We start from the raw sequence: 16,791 nt of genomic DNA on the forward strand, positions 1-16,791 counted from the left end.
GCACCATCTTATTACTACATTGTACATACTAGACTGAAAAACACTACATAGTATAGTTACACACAAATGGACATGAATGCTCAAGACGTTTGTGGATGTGCTTTTAATAGTGTCATATGGCACATAGGTTTGTCTGTTCAGACTGTGGTTTCGAGTTAGTGGGGCAACAGACTTGTTGGGCTAGTGCAAAAGGCACACTCTGGATTGAGAGCAGTGCAGGGTGAATGGAAGACTGCGGAGAATCTACGTTAACTTTTAAATATTGTTATTTAATGTTATGCATGTACTATTACATGTCCCTGTTCTGTCAAGTGCATTAAAAATACGTTTTTTTTTTTTTATATACTTCTAAGCCCTATGTGAAATTGGCATTTATATCTGTTAGTGATTAAAAAAAACATGATTATTTATACATGACAATGACGTAAGTTGAAGATGACATAAATAAATGCAGATTTTTATTACAAACTAACTGTTATTCTACACGTTTCCGTTGGCCGGTGAGGCGAGTTCGGCTATCTTGTTATTGAGTTTCTGATTGGTCCAGTCCCTTGTGATGTCATCCAGATGGCTGTCAAAATCCACTAATAGCATGTGATCTCCGGACTCCAGCAGCTGACTGGCTATAGCCCGAGTCTCCTCCCACTGCCTCAGCATTATCCTGGGGACCGAAGAACACAAACATTACTCCACGCCTCGGGCATGGAATTAGAACGCATAATGTGGGGACATTTCCCTCCATTGCTGATGTTTTTGAACCGACAGTCCAGTCTTGAGTGATCTAAAATACCATGACATATCAGGCAATTAAGCTTTTTCTGGCAGATTGACACCGATTGGCCGAAAGGATGCCCTAAAACCTCAGCCAATAGAGGCTTAGTTAGACGTCGGCAAGGAGGACATAGATAATAATAATAATAATGCAGGACCTCTTTAGAGACATCTTTATTCGGCATGCAATCGGTGGCACACACACACAGGAATACACACACACATGCATTGTCTTTCTCAGGGTCGCCGATGCGATTGAGCTGATACGTATATATAACTACGGTAGATGGTGCAAGGCACTCCAGCTCCAGCGTAGTTCACCGATGGCCATCTTGTCACAGGCAGCACGCCCACACTCATAACATGAATGTCTATGGTGCATGTACTATTGAAAACCATAGCTTGCAAACATTTTTACAAATGGTTTGGTTTATTATGATTCAGGATGCTTGGACATGTTGAAATTATTTTCATATGAAAGTCCATAAGTATGCAGTATGATAACTACATCTGACGTTTATAACAAACCAAACTGAACATTTGGCAACCTATGTTATTTCAATAGTACATGCACCATAGACATTCATGTTATGAGTGGGCGTGCTGCCTGTGGCAAGATAGCCGCCATGTGGCAACGTCTGTCTCCATTGGCCAGCAGCGCGGGTGAGTCATCTAGCCTTTATATATGTATATGAAGGAGGACACAGGTGTAGAACCATTTTGCAGAAGCCCTTCATTTGGATCAATGTCTTAAAATCCCTCCTTGTTGCTTTTCCTCGCCCTCACAAGTGAAACCCTGTGTGGGACATCTCGGGAAACATCACCTATTTGAGACTAGGGTCTCTTCTCCAACATGTAAAGCTACAGGTCTCGAGCGTAACTCCTTACGTGTGTTTGTCTTTGAGGGTCCACCGTGAATCTTTGCGCTCGTACATCACTATGGGAGGAACCCGATAGTCCGAAGACATCTTCCCGCCGTCGATCTAAGAAGCAAAGACGAAAGCAAGCGGGAGGCTTTGACAAAACACTAGAGGAACGGTTGGAAAGCTGGAGTAGTGTACGGTAATGAGGTTTATGTTTTAGCATTCCTAAGTCAGCCAGAATGAATACCTCATTTGGGTCGTAAAGACCTCACACAAACATCATGTGGCCTCATAAAGTCAGAGTACATCACCGATTTGGAGAGTTCTCTGATTTCTAGCTCCAGGAGAGCGGTGCGTGTTCACAAATACTGACTGAACTGTCCTGGGGCACAGGAAGAACATATGGATTAATCCATGTAACCTCCTATTTGCAGAGTTGTAAGTATTTACATACTGGTTCTGCGGCATTCCACTGATTTAAATGGAGTGAAAACTGTTCACAAGCAGCAGCAAGCATGTAATCGTCAGCGAACAAACATTGGCCAACAAGGCAGAAGCCAAGGTATCTCTTCTTGACGACAATCAATTTGCCAGCATGGACAGTAATGGTTTGAAACGTGATTTTGTGTAAGTGTAGCCGGTACAACGCTGTACCTGCCAAACACTTCGACCATGCCTTGAGTGGGAGTTGAACCCCGGGCGTCCGCACCGGGACCAGCAACACAGACCGCTGTGCCAAGAAAGGATATCCTCTCTAAGCGCTCAGTCTGGATGCCTCAGGGGAGTGAGTTTTACTTCTATGTACCGTAGTCACACTATCGCGGTACATATCCGTTACATAAGCCTGGGTGACATTCATCAGTTCTCCGCCCCTTGTCAATCTCCTTTGACTTGTTTGTATGTATTTGTGTTGTACGTGGTATAGTGGCTGATGTACATACCCATTGATATAATTCTATATGTTTTTATATCCATCTACATACCTCTATCGCCACAGAGATTAAGCAGGGGATTTGGCATATTAGCATGTATCCACCGGCTATGATGACGTTCAAATGTATGCCGACTCCACCCATCCAGCCCACCACAGGTGTATGCCTGCATGCCAATGGTGCAGATCCACTATTTTGCAATGGCACTGCCTCCCCGCCCCACCCTGCGCCTCAAGACCCGCCCGGATGATTGCAATTGGTTGATTAAATACAAGCATCCCCTCCCAGTTCTCACTGCTAATGGGTTCTGCTAGACCTATTTTCCCCCCCACTGGTAGAGCGCCGAACAGAGTATGAAGTGTTTTGAACAATGTGAAACTAACTCCTGGCTGAACGGAATCATTCCCACCTTACCATTTCCTGTATAATCGCTTTCCAAAACAAATCACATCGACGTGCCCAGCATAGGACAGTGGAATTAAATAATGTAATTTCATGTTGTGCTTACCATTAACAAAACAGCATTGTTAAACTGCTCAGCGATCTTGTCGGCTATCTTCAGTGCAACCGGTGTAGGGCTAATCAATTGAGAAAAGGAAAAAAGAGAAGTTTGTTAAAACAACAATGTCTGCAGTTAAAGCTGCAGTGGGCAACTTCACACAAAACATCCGATTGGTTATTGATGATGTAGGGAGCCGTTGTTGAGACAATCAGGTGTTTTTGACCTGCCAAGTGGTGTTGCATTGGAAAACTAAGATCACCATTGCGCTCCTCGTCGAAAAGTACACACCTGTCGATCAGAAGCTGGGATTTTTTTTTTTTTTTTAATTACTGATGTCTCTGGGCATAGGCGGCGGGTCTATTAGGCCAGGGGGGGCTATGCCTACCCAAAATATTATGCTGGGAATTTTGAAATGTATATATAATATATGTGCGCAGGCTGCTGGCTATTGTGTGTGTCTTGTGCTGCAGCCCGCTGGCCGAGGTGTCAACGACGATGGTGTCAGTTGGCTAGGTGGCGGCGTTTAACATTCCAGGTACAGGCAGTAACCAATCACGCATAGGCTCAGGTTAAATAATGTAGCCAATCACATCATTCACATGATCATCCTGATCCTGCAGGCCGAGTAAAGCAAACATCTGCGTTCTGAATCTCCGCCCCGCCGATCGCTTTGTAGCGAACACCAGCGCACTATTTTGAGTCAAATTTCAAAAAGCAAAATGGATATACGGTATTTTCCCAAGGCATATAAACAAAGTAATTTAGAAGCTGCACCGGGCTGCCCCTGGGCATAACTACACGGATCACCTGAGGCTATATGTTGCGTTATCTTGGCAAACAAGGGCTTGCTCTAAGAGGACATGATGAGAGTCCGAGTTCATCAAATCGTGGAAACTTTTTAGAGCTACTGACTGTATTGTACATTGTTTTCAAAGCATGATGAGATCTAAATTACGAAAGACGTTCCCTTCATTGCTGTCAGCACTGCAACTTGTGATTTAAGTCGTGAACGGTCTTTCTCAGCAATGAGGCACATCACATCCAAAACTGACTGAACAACTATGCGCCAGTCTGCTTCACATTGAAAGTGATCTCACAGACAAAGTTAAAGCAGAAAAGATCATTGATGCCAAGAAAGACGAAACGTCGCATTTTGCTGCATTAAGGTAAGACAATGGTTCATCTATTATTGGATGCCTTCATTTGAACACTTAATTTGCACTGTGTATTGACAAAAGGAAAAAATGTGCACGCTCCGCGGTATATAGCCTACCCTAATGTCGGGTTCACCGCCGCCTATGCCTCTGGGACTCTGTGGAAAACCTTTATTGCACCTGTATGGGCTTGGAAAAGTGATGCAGAGTTTGCTCCATCTCTGCTGGGCAGGTAAACTCACTCTTGCTCATTTCTCCGAAGTTGCCTACTGCAGCTTTAAAAAGAGGAACCAGGGGCGCCCAGGTGGCGAACCACATAATGCGCTGCGTCGTGGCACAGCCGACCCAGGTTCGATTCCCGGACCCGGCGTTCTTTGCCGAATGTCTTCCCCTGCACTGTCTCCCATTTCCCCCTCTCCCTCTCCCTCTCCCGGACTGCCCGGTAGCAAAAAAAAATTAAATAAAACGCAATAAAAATCTAAAAAAAAGAGGAACCAAAGATACAAAAAAATGCAGTCAATAAAATTATTACTTCTATTTTTAATTTTTATATATTTAGAATCCTTTCCAGGAACTCACCTGTTGTCAGACACACATGCGTTGGCTTGGTAGTATCCTACTATCCTCTGCTGGGTCTGTGCACACCACACATCCACCTGGAACAGATGACATATATACCACTATTGGTTACATGAAAAAACATTTGACAAAGAATCAAGTACAAAGCAGCAGATCTCCCTCTGCAATCTGGTTAGAACTTCCCAGGATCAATCAAACGACACACAGCTAAACGTTCCACTGTGCCAAGTTGTGATTTCTTTGGTATCAAAAGCAAGGCTTACCTGTGTGAGAGCCAGCTGAGTGATGGGAGCCAGAGGCAGGTGAGAGTGGAGGAGTGGCACACAGTCTGTCACGCACACGGCGCCGCCTGGCGAGCTGGAGGACAACAGCAGCCCGTTGACACTGCACCGTGGAAACACACAGGCATGCAGGTACATCTTCACGTAAGCGCGACAGGACAGCTCTACCTCACCCATGGCTGTGGACACATTAAACACAGGCATTTGTTACACAGGAAAAAAAACTACAAATGCACACATAACTTGATACGTTAATTCTCCATTAATAATAGACGCTTAACAGACTACCGGATAGGAGCGTGGTTACAAGAGTACATACAGAATCCCAGTCCTTCTATAATACATGATACATCTATTTATTAGATGTATATTATACATATAATATATATTACAGTCCTTCTATACTACATATTACATGTTAAATTCCATTCTGGCCAGAGCAGAATTCGTAGCATCGGGTATACTTAGCTAACTAACATTGCCGTTAGCAAGGTGGCTACGTTAACAACAAGCAGAGATGGGTTCGTTCTTACCTACTGTGGAATATAACGTTAGCTATGTATTAGATGGGGGTGTGTAAAGGCCTGCCCTGTGTAAAAATGCAGGCTTTTACCTTTACGATCTGCAAATACGATCGTTCATAGAATAACAAGTAACTTAATCTACAAAATACTGGGTGGACAAGAAGGCAGGGCAGGCGTCCATCTATTTCACTTGTCAGCCAAACGCCATTTGACAATCACTTCCTTTCACGCCCACATCTGCGAAATAGCTATTTGATTGGTCAAATATTCAATGTTCTAAATTTCGATTGGAAAAATTACATGTCAATCATTAATTCGACTGTTGTGTTAAATAAGTATTTCTAAAATAGTGCTCCCCTTGTGGAGGACATTTTAACTGGATACGGTGAGCCTTTTAATTTTGGAAAACCTAATGACACAATGTTATGTATATATTTTATATCCAGTTGAATCACCTTTACTGTTACATTTGCACTCTGGTTGGATGCCACACGTCTTTTTCGTTGTACTGTACTTGTGCTGTATAATTATATTAGATTAGATTAGATTAAAATGTATTGTCAATGTCATTATACAGCAAGCAAGTTTGGCATCCAACCAGAGTGCACATGTAGCAATAAAGTGCAACAGCAGTATACAATGTACAGGTGATTAAAATGGGTAAAAAATATACAAATTAGTACATAGCGGTCTGTGTTGCTGCCTGCGGTGTGGGAGACCGGGGTTCGACTCCCACTCGGGGCATCGAAGTTTGAGGTGACGTTGTCACAACCGTTACAATGGTGCCGATTGACCCGGATGCCTTGGGTGGAGTGGAGTGAGTTTGAGAGGGTGAGTGTAACGGATGGTATTGTGAAGCGCAATCAAGAAGGGCTGGGGTGAGTAGCGGTGCTATGGGTTAACTCACTCTCACATCCTCAAAAGACGCATAGACCCAGCACTTAGAAGTGGATGTACAAATGGGGACGAGGGGACATTTATGCACATGTACTGGGACTGCCCACCAGTTAAGATATTCTGGAAAGAGGTGACCCAGCAATTATCAAATCTCTTAACTCTGAATATACCTGTACACCCCTCTGTATTACTGCTGAATGATGTTTTTGAGTGTGCAGTACATCCACAGCTAAAGAGATTGGTTTTATCGGGTATCACAGTGGCTAAAAAGCTGATAGCATCACGATGGTTCCAACCGGAAAAAAATTGCCGAAAGGTCTGGATTATTACATATCTCGAAGTGATTTATCAAGAAATATCGACAGCAAGAATTTTGGGTCTCAATGAATCCAAAATGACAATGTGGTTAGAAGTGGTGGAGAGAATAAAAGATAGCATATAATGGTAGTGTCTGGTTAGGAGCGAGGGATAATGGATGGATATCCAATGGGGGGTCCGGGAGGGGGGGGGTACGAGCTGGAGCATATGTGTGTAGGGTATTAGATAGCAGGTATTAGGGGTATATCCTGTATAAGTCATTTAACTAAATCGTGATTTCATTGGATGTGCACTGTTAATATGCTTGTATATCTTATCGTGTGTTGTCATGTTTGTTTATATGTCTGTTTAAAAAATAATAAAAAAATAAAATACAAAAAAAGAAGTGGATTCACCTCTTGGTATAGCGGTCTGTGTTGCTGCCTGCGGTGTGGGAGACCGGGGTTCGACTCCCGCTCGCGGCATCGAAGTTTGAGGTGACGTTGTCACAACCGTTACATATATATGCGGTAAATATGCTGTATATACAGCACTGTTGTACATGCTATCATACAGATGATGATGATAATGACAATACATTTTCATCTAATCTGAGTGTACTGGTCTTTGCATTGTTGTAGTAGCCCTGAGCTACCAGATGGTAGCGCTGTTAAACAAAAATGTAGTGCCAAGAGAGTGAATCAAAGGAGCCTAGTCAATGCCAGCCAATGAACGTACAGCAGGGGCGGGCTCTAATAAACTTCACAACCCTTGTCCTTGCCGGGTGCAACAACTTATCTGAACCCTTCTCGACTCGCAACCTCATCAGTTTTGTGCAGAAATAAAAACATGTTTACAATAAAGCAGACACGATTTTTTTTGCGTGAAATGACCAAATTCATTCAGTGTTACCACCAGTGTATATTTCCCTCCCACCCACCCACCCCCTCCTAATGTACAGTCCCCTCCACATCATATGTATATACTCTGTCAGGATCTAGGGGTAACAGTACTGTATATTTGAATACCGCTTATGTCACAAATGTATCAGTACTAAATACCTATATGTCCCTATGCCATAAATGTCATGTATGTTGTGTATGTCATAAATGTCTATATGAAATGAAAATGGGGGACCCTGATGGAAACAAGACAAACGTCTTTCTCAGGTCTGCATCCCCTTAACAATTGTATGTATTGAGCCGTACTGTATTGTACCCATTCTGCAATCTGTTAAATAAAGTTTTCATTCATTCATACTAATGTGAATGTATTGAAGGGCTGGATCTCAATCATTGCAAAATGTAAGACCAATGTAAAAAAAAAAAGTGCTAGTGGGAGTGGTTACGGTTAGGGAAAGGTTTATAAACAACTTGTAAACATCTCAAAATGATGACGACTTGCGGCTCTGCAACTTGGCTCAAAACTGACGACCCCCAATAAAACATAGAGGACTATTCCCTGTCCATAGCTGTCAAAGACTCAAAGACAAAGAAGAGTTTTAGACTCTTCTTGTATCAAACAGTACTGTATTTGTAGGTATGTCATAAATGTCTAGATGTAACAGTACTGTCTATACCTGTATGTCATGTATGTTATGATTAATTGAAAATGGGGGACCCTGATGTAAACAAGACGAAAGTCTTTCTCTGGTCTGCATCCCCTTAACAATTATGTGTATTGAGCCGTACTGTATTGTACCCATTCTGCAATCTGTTAATAAAATGTTCAATCAATCAATCTCCATCTAATGTTTGGACTTTTAACGTTGATAAATAAATAAGAGAACAAAGGGAACTTCTCCCACATGTCCCCCGTCCTGGGGGCGGGCCCCCAACACCGCGCCAGCTCTAATTGGCTAGCTCTTCGATACGATCCAACCTACCGCGTGGCACCACAGAGAGACAGAGTTTCAGTATCCGCTTCTGTGATTGGCCTAAACGGTTTGGCGCTTCTTGAATCCGCAGCAGCCGTAGAGTGGGCGGCGCGTGCGAGACGCGGAGAGAGGTTTGAATAGTTGCCGAGGCGGAAACGTTGTAGGACAATTTCTTAAAAAAAAAAAAAAAAAAAAATGAAATAATTGAAAGTTGGGTATTATTTGCCTTCACGGTATCTACCGGTATACACATTGGTTATTACCGCCCCAAAGCGAAGTCTAAAAAGAAAACGCAGTTTTGTGTGCCGAGACTCCAAGCAAAAGCCGGTGTTGTTCGCGTGGAGCTGGTGGTCGGTGGACGCGCGCGAGGTGCACCACCTCCTCACGAGCCTGCTGCTAGCTAGCGAGCTAACGAGCTAACGGTGCTGCAGCTAGCCGCCAGAGTCTAACCCACCACCACCACCACAAAGGACGGTTTTCTCTGGTCGATTTCGAATCACTTCGTTGAATGAGGACTGAGCTCCCGTTACAAGTAGGAAATGTTGTCATTGTTTATTTTTTTTAATATGTTTTCATTAACGTTAAGATGATTCGAAGAACATATCTGCTCTTGTGATTGTGTGGTTTCTCAGTGTTGTGTTAGCCCGGTTCATTAGTAGCTAACCGCTAACTTGGCTAGCGTTCGCTGAAGCTAGCTTAATACAAGCTAGTTGTAAAAACATAGGTAGGTTTGGTTAGTTAGCAGCAACTGCTTAAGCCAGTTTATCCTGCAGTCAAGTTTTGGATGGTCGTCCCCCCGACCAACACACGGACACTTGTGATTGGTTGGTGTCTCTGCCTAAGAGTAGTGAGAAAGACATCAATAGTATTGTGACAATCTACGTTTCTACGTCAAATGTATATACTCTCTTCTCTGGACTCTTTTTGTATCACACACAGTACTGTATTTGCAAATCTGGTATGTCATAAATGTATAGATGTAGCAGTACTGTCTATCATGTATGTCATAAATGTCATTATGAATTGAAAATGGGGGACCCTGATGTAAACAAGACTAAAGTATTTCTCTGGTCTGCATCCCCTTAACAATTGTATATGTATTGAGCTGTACTAGTATTGTACCCATTCTGCAATCTGTTAATAAAGTTTTCAATCAATCAATTCATACCAGTGAGGGCTAATGGCACTGGTGCACTGGCACTGATACATGACGTCAGTGTCATCAAGGCAGATTGATGTGACAGTTTTCTAGCGTTTATTGAGAAAGATAGCAAATGCTCAACTCAAAGCCCCACCGCCGTCCAATCTCTGTAGTTTTGTTTCTAAATGCGATATGGGGGCGATATTTGGCCACCACGTACACCTCAATCTAAATATTGACATTGCTTATTATAATCGGGAGACTGCGAGGAGTGCCCTCATTAGCCTAGATTTGTTGAAGGTCGACATGATTATTAAAAGAAAGAAGAGCATCTTGTACTTGACTTGGCCAAACTGAGTTAACTTAACTGATCAAGCCCATTCCCGTTGTATTTGCCTGTGGACGTTCATCTGTAATCGTTGCCTGTGGTCCCATCAGAAGATGTGTCATATCACTCCATTCAACAGCATGTTTCTATGGCAGCCGTCTGACATGTCTAATAGAAAGTGTGAGTTTGTATTAGTGCAGACAGGCTGGCAGGCAGAGGTGTGCAGACTGAGTGACGACTACTGTGGATAATGGAGCTTCTCATCCTGTTCTCCATGCAGTCAGAAGATACGATTGCCTCTTGTGAGGCCAGATATGAGTGAGGAGGAGTCTTGTATTTCCTGCTGGGATCCCCCTCTTTATATTCGAAAATTCGTGTTTCATAATATCGAATATTCAGCCGCCAGCCATCCCCACAACTTGTATTTCTCACGTTTGAAGACACAATAATAACTGGATTTTTCTGTTCAACTACCATTTCGGCACATGTTCATTAAGACGAGTTCAAAGAAAAGCAACATGGGGAACTTCTTGGCCAATTGCTAGAAAGTCCCATCACTAGTACTACCGACTCGACTCTACTCACTTTTGGGACCACCATGAGGCCTACTCATGTTCTCTCGACTAGACACCTGTCCCATTTTCATAGTTGGTGGATCTTGTCACTCCTTCTTGCTGTCACCTTGTTGGCTCACTAAAGACAGCAAGTGTGGATTGCGGAGCCTCCATGACCGTTTCTGATGGACAACAGGAAATAGTTTGCATTTGAGGCGAATTGACAAGGAAAAACAAATGATTCCAGCAGCAACCCATATACTGTATGCAAGCTATGCTGGTACAGAACAGTGCAGAGGAAGGGTTCTAAAAGTACCTAATGTTAAAGGACAGACGTGCCGATTTTCTAGAGGTTGGTGACTGCTCCCATTTCAACATCATCACACTGAAGCATTATCGCCTACAACATGGCCCAATAAACTATGTTAAGTGTGTTGCTCAATATCTATTTTGATGCTCTAAGGATAAGCTAACCCCCCTCAGCTATAATGCCTGAGAAATCATACAGCTGGGTTTGACTTTCAATGTATAGGAATTTAGGAAACATACATTTTGACTATGATCAGAATGAAATTAACTTGGCGAGAGATGAGTGTTTTGCTTGAACTGATACAATAACACCTTACTAATGTCTGTGTCTTGCATGTACACAGTCCTTTCCACTGCTCAGACTGTCTGTTGCTCGTCCCACCTGCAGATAATCTAAGAACCTGTGGGAAACGTATTTTATTATTCCATTACTTTTCCTAAGTGCAGTGGAGGTGCAGCGTGCATGCAAAAACATTTCCATTGTGCAGAGTTTTTTTTGTGCGTCTGCCGGCACCAGCAGGGCTCTCAAGGCCTAAGTACATACACTAGTGCACAGTAATGAGCAGGGGAGGTGTCTCAAGATTTAGGAAAATAATAAATACACTTTTTTCGAGAATTAACTTGCATCACCACACACTGTTGTATTATCAGTGTTGATTTACTTGAATGCAATGACGTTTTTTCAATGATAAAATACAGCACATTTATGACGTTTCTTTAAGTCATAATAATATATAACATTAATATCTGTGAGGGAATCTGTCAAAGTTGTCTTTGACTTTGCATAGAAGTAGAACACTAGATTTATAAATGTGCGTCACTGTGGCCCTCGAGACACAACCGATAGAATACTAGAATACTTAGCATGGTTTCAAAGCAAGACGCTTAATCCCTAAGTGCTCCCGGTTAGCAGGTTGGTACCTTGAATGGTAAACGGACTGCATTTATATAGCGCTTTTATCCAAAGTGCTTTACAACTTGTGCTTCACATTCACCCATTCACTCACACACAGGCGGAGGCAACCATGCAAGGTGCCAACCTGCTCATTGGAAGCAGTTAGGGGTTAACCTCTTAAGCCCTAGCCATATTTTCAGAAAATGTGCCTAAAAGTAATAAAGTACATGCCGTAGCGGTACGTAAATGGAAGATTGCTCCACTTGCATGTTCTTGGTATCTAGGGACATATCTAGGGACATCTATGGACCTCAGGGAATGTATTCCCTTCATCCCCCTCTTTGAAATATTAAATTAATACAAGCAGATTGGTCAACACTGGAAAATAGCGCAGATTTCAAGCATATGATTAGAGATTACAATGATATTGCGATAACTGCTAAAATAATGAGTGATATTTTGCCCATACTGTTGACCTCTACAGCTTAATGATTGTATTGCCTTCTGTGTGGATCCAGCAGGGTCATCATGGTGCTGACTGGGAAGCGCTCAGAGAAGGGGCCTGCCTGCTGGAAGAGGAGAGTGAAGTCTGAGTACATGAGACTGAGACAACTCAAACGCTTCAGACGAGCAGATGAGGTCAAGGTACATGAATATATTTGTTACATATGCATGACATGTAGTGTACAGTACACTTCACAAGTTGACGTGTTCTCCTAAATTAGCCTAAACGCACATACCCTTACCCAAATAAATGGAAGATTGCTCCACTTCTACAAGGTCCATTTGCATGTTCTTGGTATCTAGGGACATAATATGGATCTCAGGGAATGTATTCCCAGTGTCAGAAATAGTGTCTGTTACTATGCTTGAGTAAATTGTAATGAACCAAAGGAGAATATCAATAATTATTTTTCTTTTCAATATACGTTGTATTTTATGGCAATAACGTTCAGGTTTGTTCAACCCATGAGATATAATCACGAAAATCTCGTCAGAAAAATTACGTGAAAAGGTAGTTTTATGAAATTTCAACGTCCATCGAAAGCCCTGGGTCTCCTCTTTCTTAGGACAATGATTTCATGAGTGCTTCTTCTTGTGTCAAAAATTGTCAGTTTTCTGGTGCAATGTGCAGAGATTTTTATAAGCTCATGTTTAGCTAATGCCACTTAAAATCATTGGTAAACAAACGTAGTGTTGAAAATATACACTTTGACTGCTGTTTTGATAGGGTTAGGGTTACTCTTGGCTACATTTGAAAAAGAAACGCAACATTACTTAGTTAATACGGACTGTATCGATCTATTTATGACGTGAAATAAATTTTGTGCCGGGCCGATCGTGCTTAACTGGTTCTGCGCCAAAAACGAGTATACTTGTTATTGCCCGCCATGCGCTCAGCGCCAGAAACGAGTTAACTAGTTTTTGGGATCGTTAATTAGTTGATTAGCTATATCTATTCAGCGCCCCGCTACGATGGCCATTTCATGTATGCACGATGAGATATAATAATGATAATCTAGCGTTGATTTCAGGATAATCAGATAATCAGCCGAAAAATTACAACGTGATGACTGGATTACACTAAAATGTCCTTTTCTCGTCTTTTTCCTGGAATTACTCAAAAGCACCCAAACCATACTCTATTCAAAACAGTATAAAACGGAAATGTAGGGATGAAAAAACAATCTGTTTTGGGAATGTTGACTGGAAGCAACTCACTGACAGTCGACGCCGTTATTAGACCCATAGATATAATATAAGATATATTTTAAGCACTCGCAAATGTCGCAGTCTAAAACTATATCCATTGAATAAAGACCTGGCGATGAAGGGGGATCAGCGCCCCCTGCTGCTGGCGGTCAATGTGTTAAGAGGTTAACTTGACTGGCCCTGACTGAGTAAAGTATCTAATGTTTTCAAGGTTTAGACATTCAACACATTTAGAGACTAATTTCAGTTGAATCCGTGCTCTGTTGTCAAATTTAGATGAGGCACTTCTGCAACAAACATACCTCTGTAAGTTATTCACAGCACACTGCTTTATGCTCTGCTCATGCTGCAGCATAGACCCTGCTGACCTTTTTTTTTTGCCTTATACATTTTTCTCCCATCCCCCAATTTAGTTGTTATGCCATTTTCCTCCTGATCACTGCCCTGCTGTCGGTCTGGGTATGGTGTAGACTTACACGTGCCTCCTCCGATACATGTGGAGTCGCCATTCGCTTCTCATCACCTGGCACTGGGAGAGCGTAATACGTGCTAAGTATATCAAAGCTCTTAACTGTCTCTGTCTCACATTGTTGTCTCTGACTGTGTGTATATGTGTGTGTGTGTTCACTTCCAGAGCATGTTTAACTCCAACCGTCAGAAGATCGTGGCGAGAACGGACATTTTGAACCAGGAATGGAAGACCAGGCGAATTCAGCCCGTCCACATCATGACCTCAGTAAGCTCCTTGCGGGGCACCAGAGAGGTCAGCGTGCATCACACACACCTCGAATACTAAAATAAATCCACTATGTTAATGCGCTTTGAGGCTGACTGAAAAGAAATTGGATTTTTATATACCGATATTGGGGAGTAAAACTACCCTTTTACCAGTGAACTAGCATGACCTAGCTGGTGTCTATGGATTTCTCAAGGTTGCTAGTTTGATATGACACCACCAGCTTAAAGAACTAGCCCAATAGAGACTGTAAAAGATGGCTGCTCAACTGGCGGGATATTGGTAACATACACACCAATACCGATATATTGGTGGTAAGATGATATATTGGAGAGGCTTTAGCACTTACACTTGTGTACTCTATCAAATTATAATTTCATGTGAAATTAATCAACTGTCTTTTCATCGACACCTGGATGCTTTATAATTATGTGTATAATAATAACCATACTATAATCTTGTGCACAGTGTGCAACCATTTTGTGAATAGCTTTGTGTGTGTATGTATTAGAGCTGGGCCGTTAACGGCGTTAAAGCGATACTAGTATCGCGCGATAATATAATTGACGCAGTTAATCTATAAAAGAAAAAAGAAAAAAATTACATTTTTTTTTTACCTTTTTTTTACCCAGGGTAGGTTCGCTGAGCACAGATGCTCTTTTTCAGGAACGCCCTGCTTCACATTCACACAGTTCCATTCACACCTGGGAGCTGCCCAGTACAACCACAGTTGACACCATTGGCCACTGAGCAACTCCACTGGAGCAGTTGATTTGCATTGGCAGGGTTTGGCCCTGTCTGGCACCCAACGGGAAAAATATTATAGGCACTATAAGTAGACACCGCTACATAAAACAAGCTGGTCTGCCTGAGTGACTGGTGGAAGAAGGAGAAATAGAGATTGGACTGATTGAGTCAAGCCATGCCACATAGTTCAAGTTTGAAATGCTTCTTTCTGTTTTGCTCCTGAGAGTGTGCTAGATACTGTACTGTTCTGTACTGGTAATATTATTTATTTGTGTTAACTTCTGAATAAAACAACTTATTAAACACAAGTACATCTTATTGAACATTATTTTGATATTTTATTACCAATTATAGCAAAACAGCTTTTTCAAACAGTCTGTAATGCATTTTGGAAACGGGAGATGGGCTCATGGTGTAATGGGCCACCTGGCCTGAGAAACATAAGGAGGAAAGAAAAAGTAAGGACTTACTTCTGGTCATTATTTGGGTAGAACACACATATTTTGAATGCCTTCGGCAGATTTTTTCTTTTTTTTAGTCATTTTAATCTAGATTAACACTTTGGTCGCCAGGCTTATATTCTTAATATACCATCCTCCGCCAGCTTTATTTGTCTATGGGGATGTTTACCTTCTTTGCAGGGCTATAACTTTTTAAATTGTATTGCTAAATTGACATTACTATGGCCCATTCAACGTCAAGTATCTATTGTTCAGGGTGTAGCAACGTTATACTTTTTCATTCACATATTCATACTAAAATACGGTCTAAAGTATAAGTATGTTTTTATCGTTTTCTGCAGCTTTCTCCAGAACGTGATTTATAGCCCCAAATGCATTATATTGATGATCAAATACAGTTTGATAGGAATCTGCGCGAGATAAGAAATGTCAAATGGACGTGCTTCTAGAAGTTACTACTGATCATCTGATGTTGACTGGATGGGGGGTGGGTCGTTTATAATTCCGTGGCCAACGTTAGATGATTCATCTAGTGTGGGTGATATGATCATTAGAGCAGTTAGTATCGAACACGGTAAAAAATAACGCTGAATCTTACCATAGCTTCCTCGTAGCGTTGGGCGATGAGCGTGGAACAGAAATATTCCTATTATGGGATGTAGAAATATGCGATCCATTTCCAGGTTGTATAATAGTATATACGTCCAAATCATGTTGTTTATCGAGTTATTGGTAACGGATTGCTATCTGTTGTGTCTAGCTCGAGTCCTGGGACTATTACCGAGTGATCGGACCGAATTGAAATGAGCACCAGCTTCCATTTCCTGTTTCCGCTCTGGGCGATCCGCCGATCGGCCACCAGATGGCGCTCTTGAACCGTTGGAGAGTTGAGAGGGGATCAACAGGGGATCTTAAGTCTCCGTGGGAGAAATATGATTTCGATCACAGATTTTTGAAATATTGATATCAAAGACTTGGTACGGCGTCTTTGGCAGAATGAGCATGGCGGGGAAAGACGTGCTACGGCGTTTTTGGCGACCATAGTGTTAATCTAGATTAAATCCAGGATTGCAGACAGATTAATCTAGATTAAAAAAATTAATCTATGCCCACCTCTAGTATGTATACAAAACTCGAACTAACCGCCACAGATTCTGAGGCTCAAAACTCATCTAATAACTTATTATTGCAAGATCATTGTGTTTTCAAAGGGATCAACAGAAAGCTCAGA

The 16,791-nt window shown here is 42.0% G+C and overlaps 2 protein-coding genes across 4 annotated transcripts in view; one reads left to right on the top strand and one right to left on the bottom strand.

Annotated features, from left to right (window-relative positions):
• Window positions 1-10: 10 nt before the first annotated feature.
• Window positions 11-5,803, bottom strand: emc9 (ER membrane protein complex subunit 9). Of its 2 annotated transcripts, none has more exons than XM_084326025.1 (6): window positions 5,696-5,803; window positions 5,065-5,261; window positions 4,802-4,878; window positions 3,075-3,144; window positions 1,660-1,754; window positions 11-661 (listed from the first exon to the last, which is right to left on the bottom strand). In XM_084326025.1, the coding sequence occupies exons 2-6, from the start codon at window positions 5,257-5,259 to the stop codon at window positions 481-483; spliced, it is 618 nt and encodes a 205-aa protein (XP_084182151.1). In that variant the 5' UTR covers window positions 5,260-5,261; window positions 5,696-5,803; the 3' UTR covers window positions 11-480. The 2 variants fall into 2 exon arrangements, with proteins under 2 accessions (XP_084182151.1, XP_084182150.1); XM_084326024.1 differs by having other exon boundaries at window positions 14-661; window positions 5,616-5,796.
• Window positions 5,804-8,817: 3,014 nt separating this feature from the next.
• The window catches only part of ezh2 (enhancer of zeste 2 polycomb repressive complex 2 subunit), a 38,663-nt gene continuing 30,689 nt past the window's right edge, over window positions 8,818-16,791 (top strand). The window contains exons 1-3 of one of the 2 annotated variants that reach the window (XM_084326099.1): window positions 8,818-9,208; window positions 12,422-12,548; window positions 14,251-14,379. In XM_084326099.1, the coding sequence (XP_084182225.1) occupies window positions 12,432-12,548; window positions 14,251-14,379 (246 nt within the window). In that variant the 5' untranslated portion in view covers window positions 8,818-9,208; window positions 12,422-12,431. The remainder of the gene's footprint in view (window positions 9,209-12,421; window positions 12,549-14,250; window positions 14,380-16,791) is intronic. The other variant, XM_084326100.1, reaches the window with a different exon arrangement.

This window comes from Notolepis coatsorum (assembly GCF_963971535.1).
Source record: "Notolepis coatsorum genome assembly, chromosome: 12".
Classification (NCBI taxonomy): Eukaryota; Metazoa; Chordata; class Actinopteri; order Aulopiformes; family Paralepididae; genus Notolepis; species Notolepis coatsorum.

What these genes read in the sequence shown, in the direction of transcription:
- emc9 (XM_084326025.1), bottom strand. Translation starts at nt 5,259, where the DNA reads ATGGGTGAGGTAGAGCTGTCCTGTCGCGCTTACGTGAAGATGTACCTG. An exon ending in ACAATGCTGTTTTGTTAATG is followed by an intron (nt 1,755 to 3,074) that starts GTAAGCACAACA and finishes TTTGCTTCTTAG; the next exon opens with ATCGACGGCGGGAAGATGTC. An exon ending in ACCCTCAAAGACAAACACAC is followed by an intron (nt 662 to 1,659) that starts GTAAGGAGTTAC and finishes TTCGGTCCCCAG; the next exon opens with GATAATGCTGAGGCAGTGGG.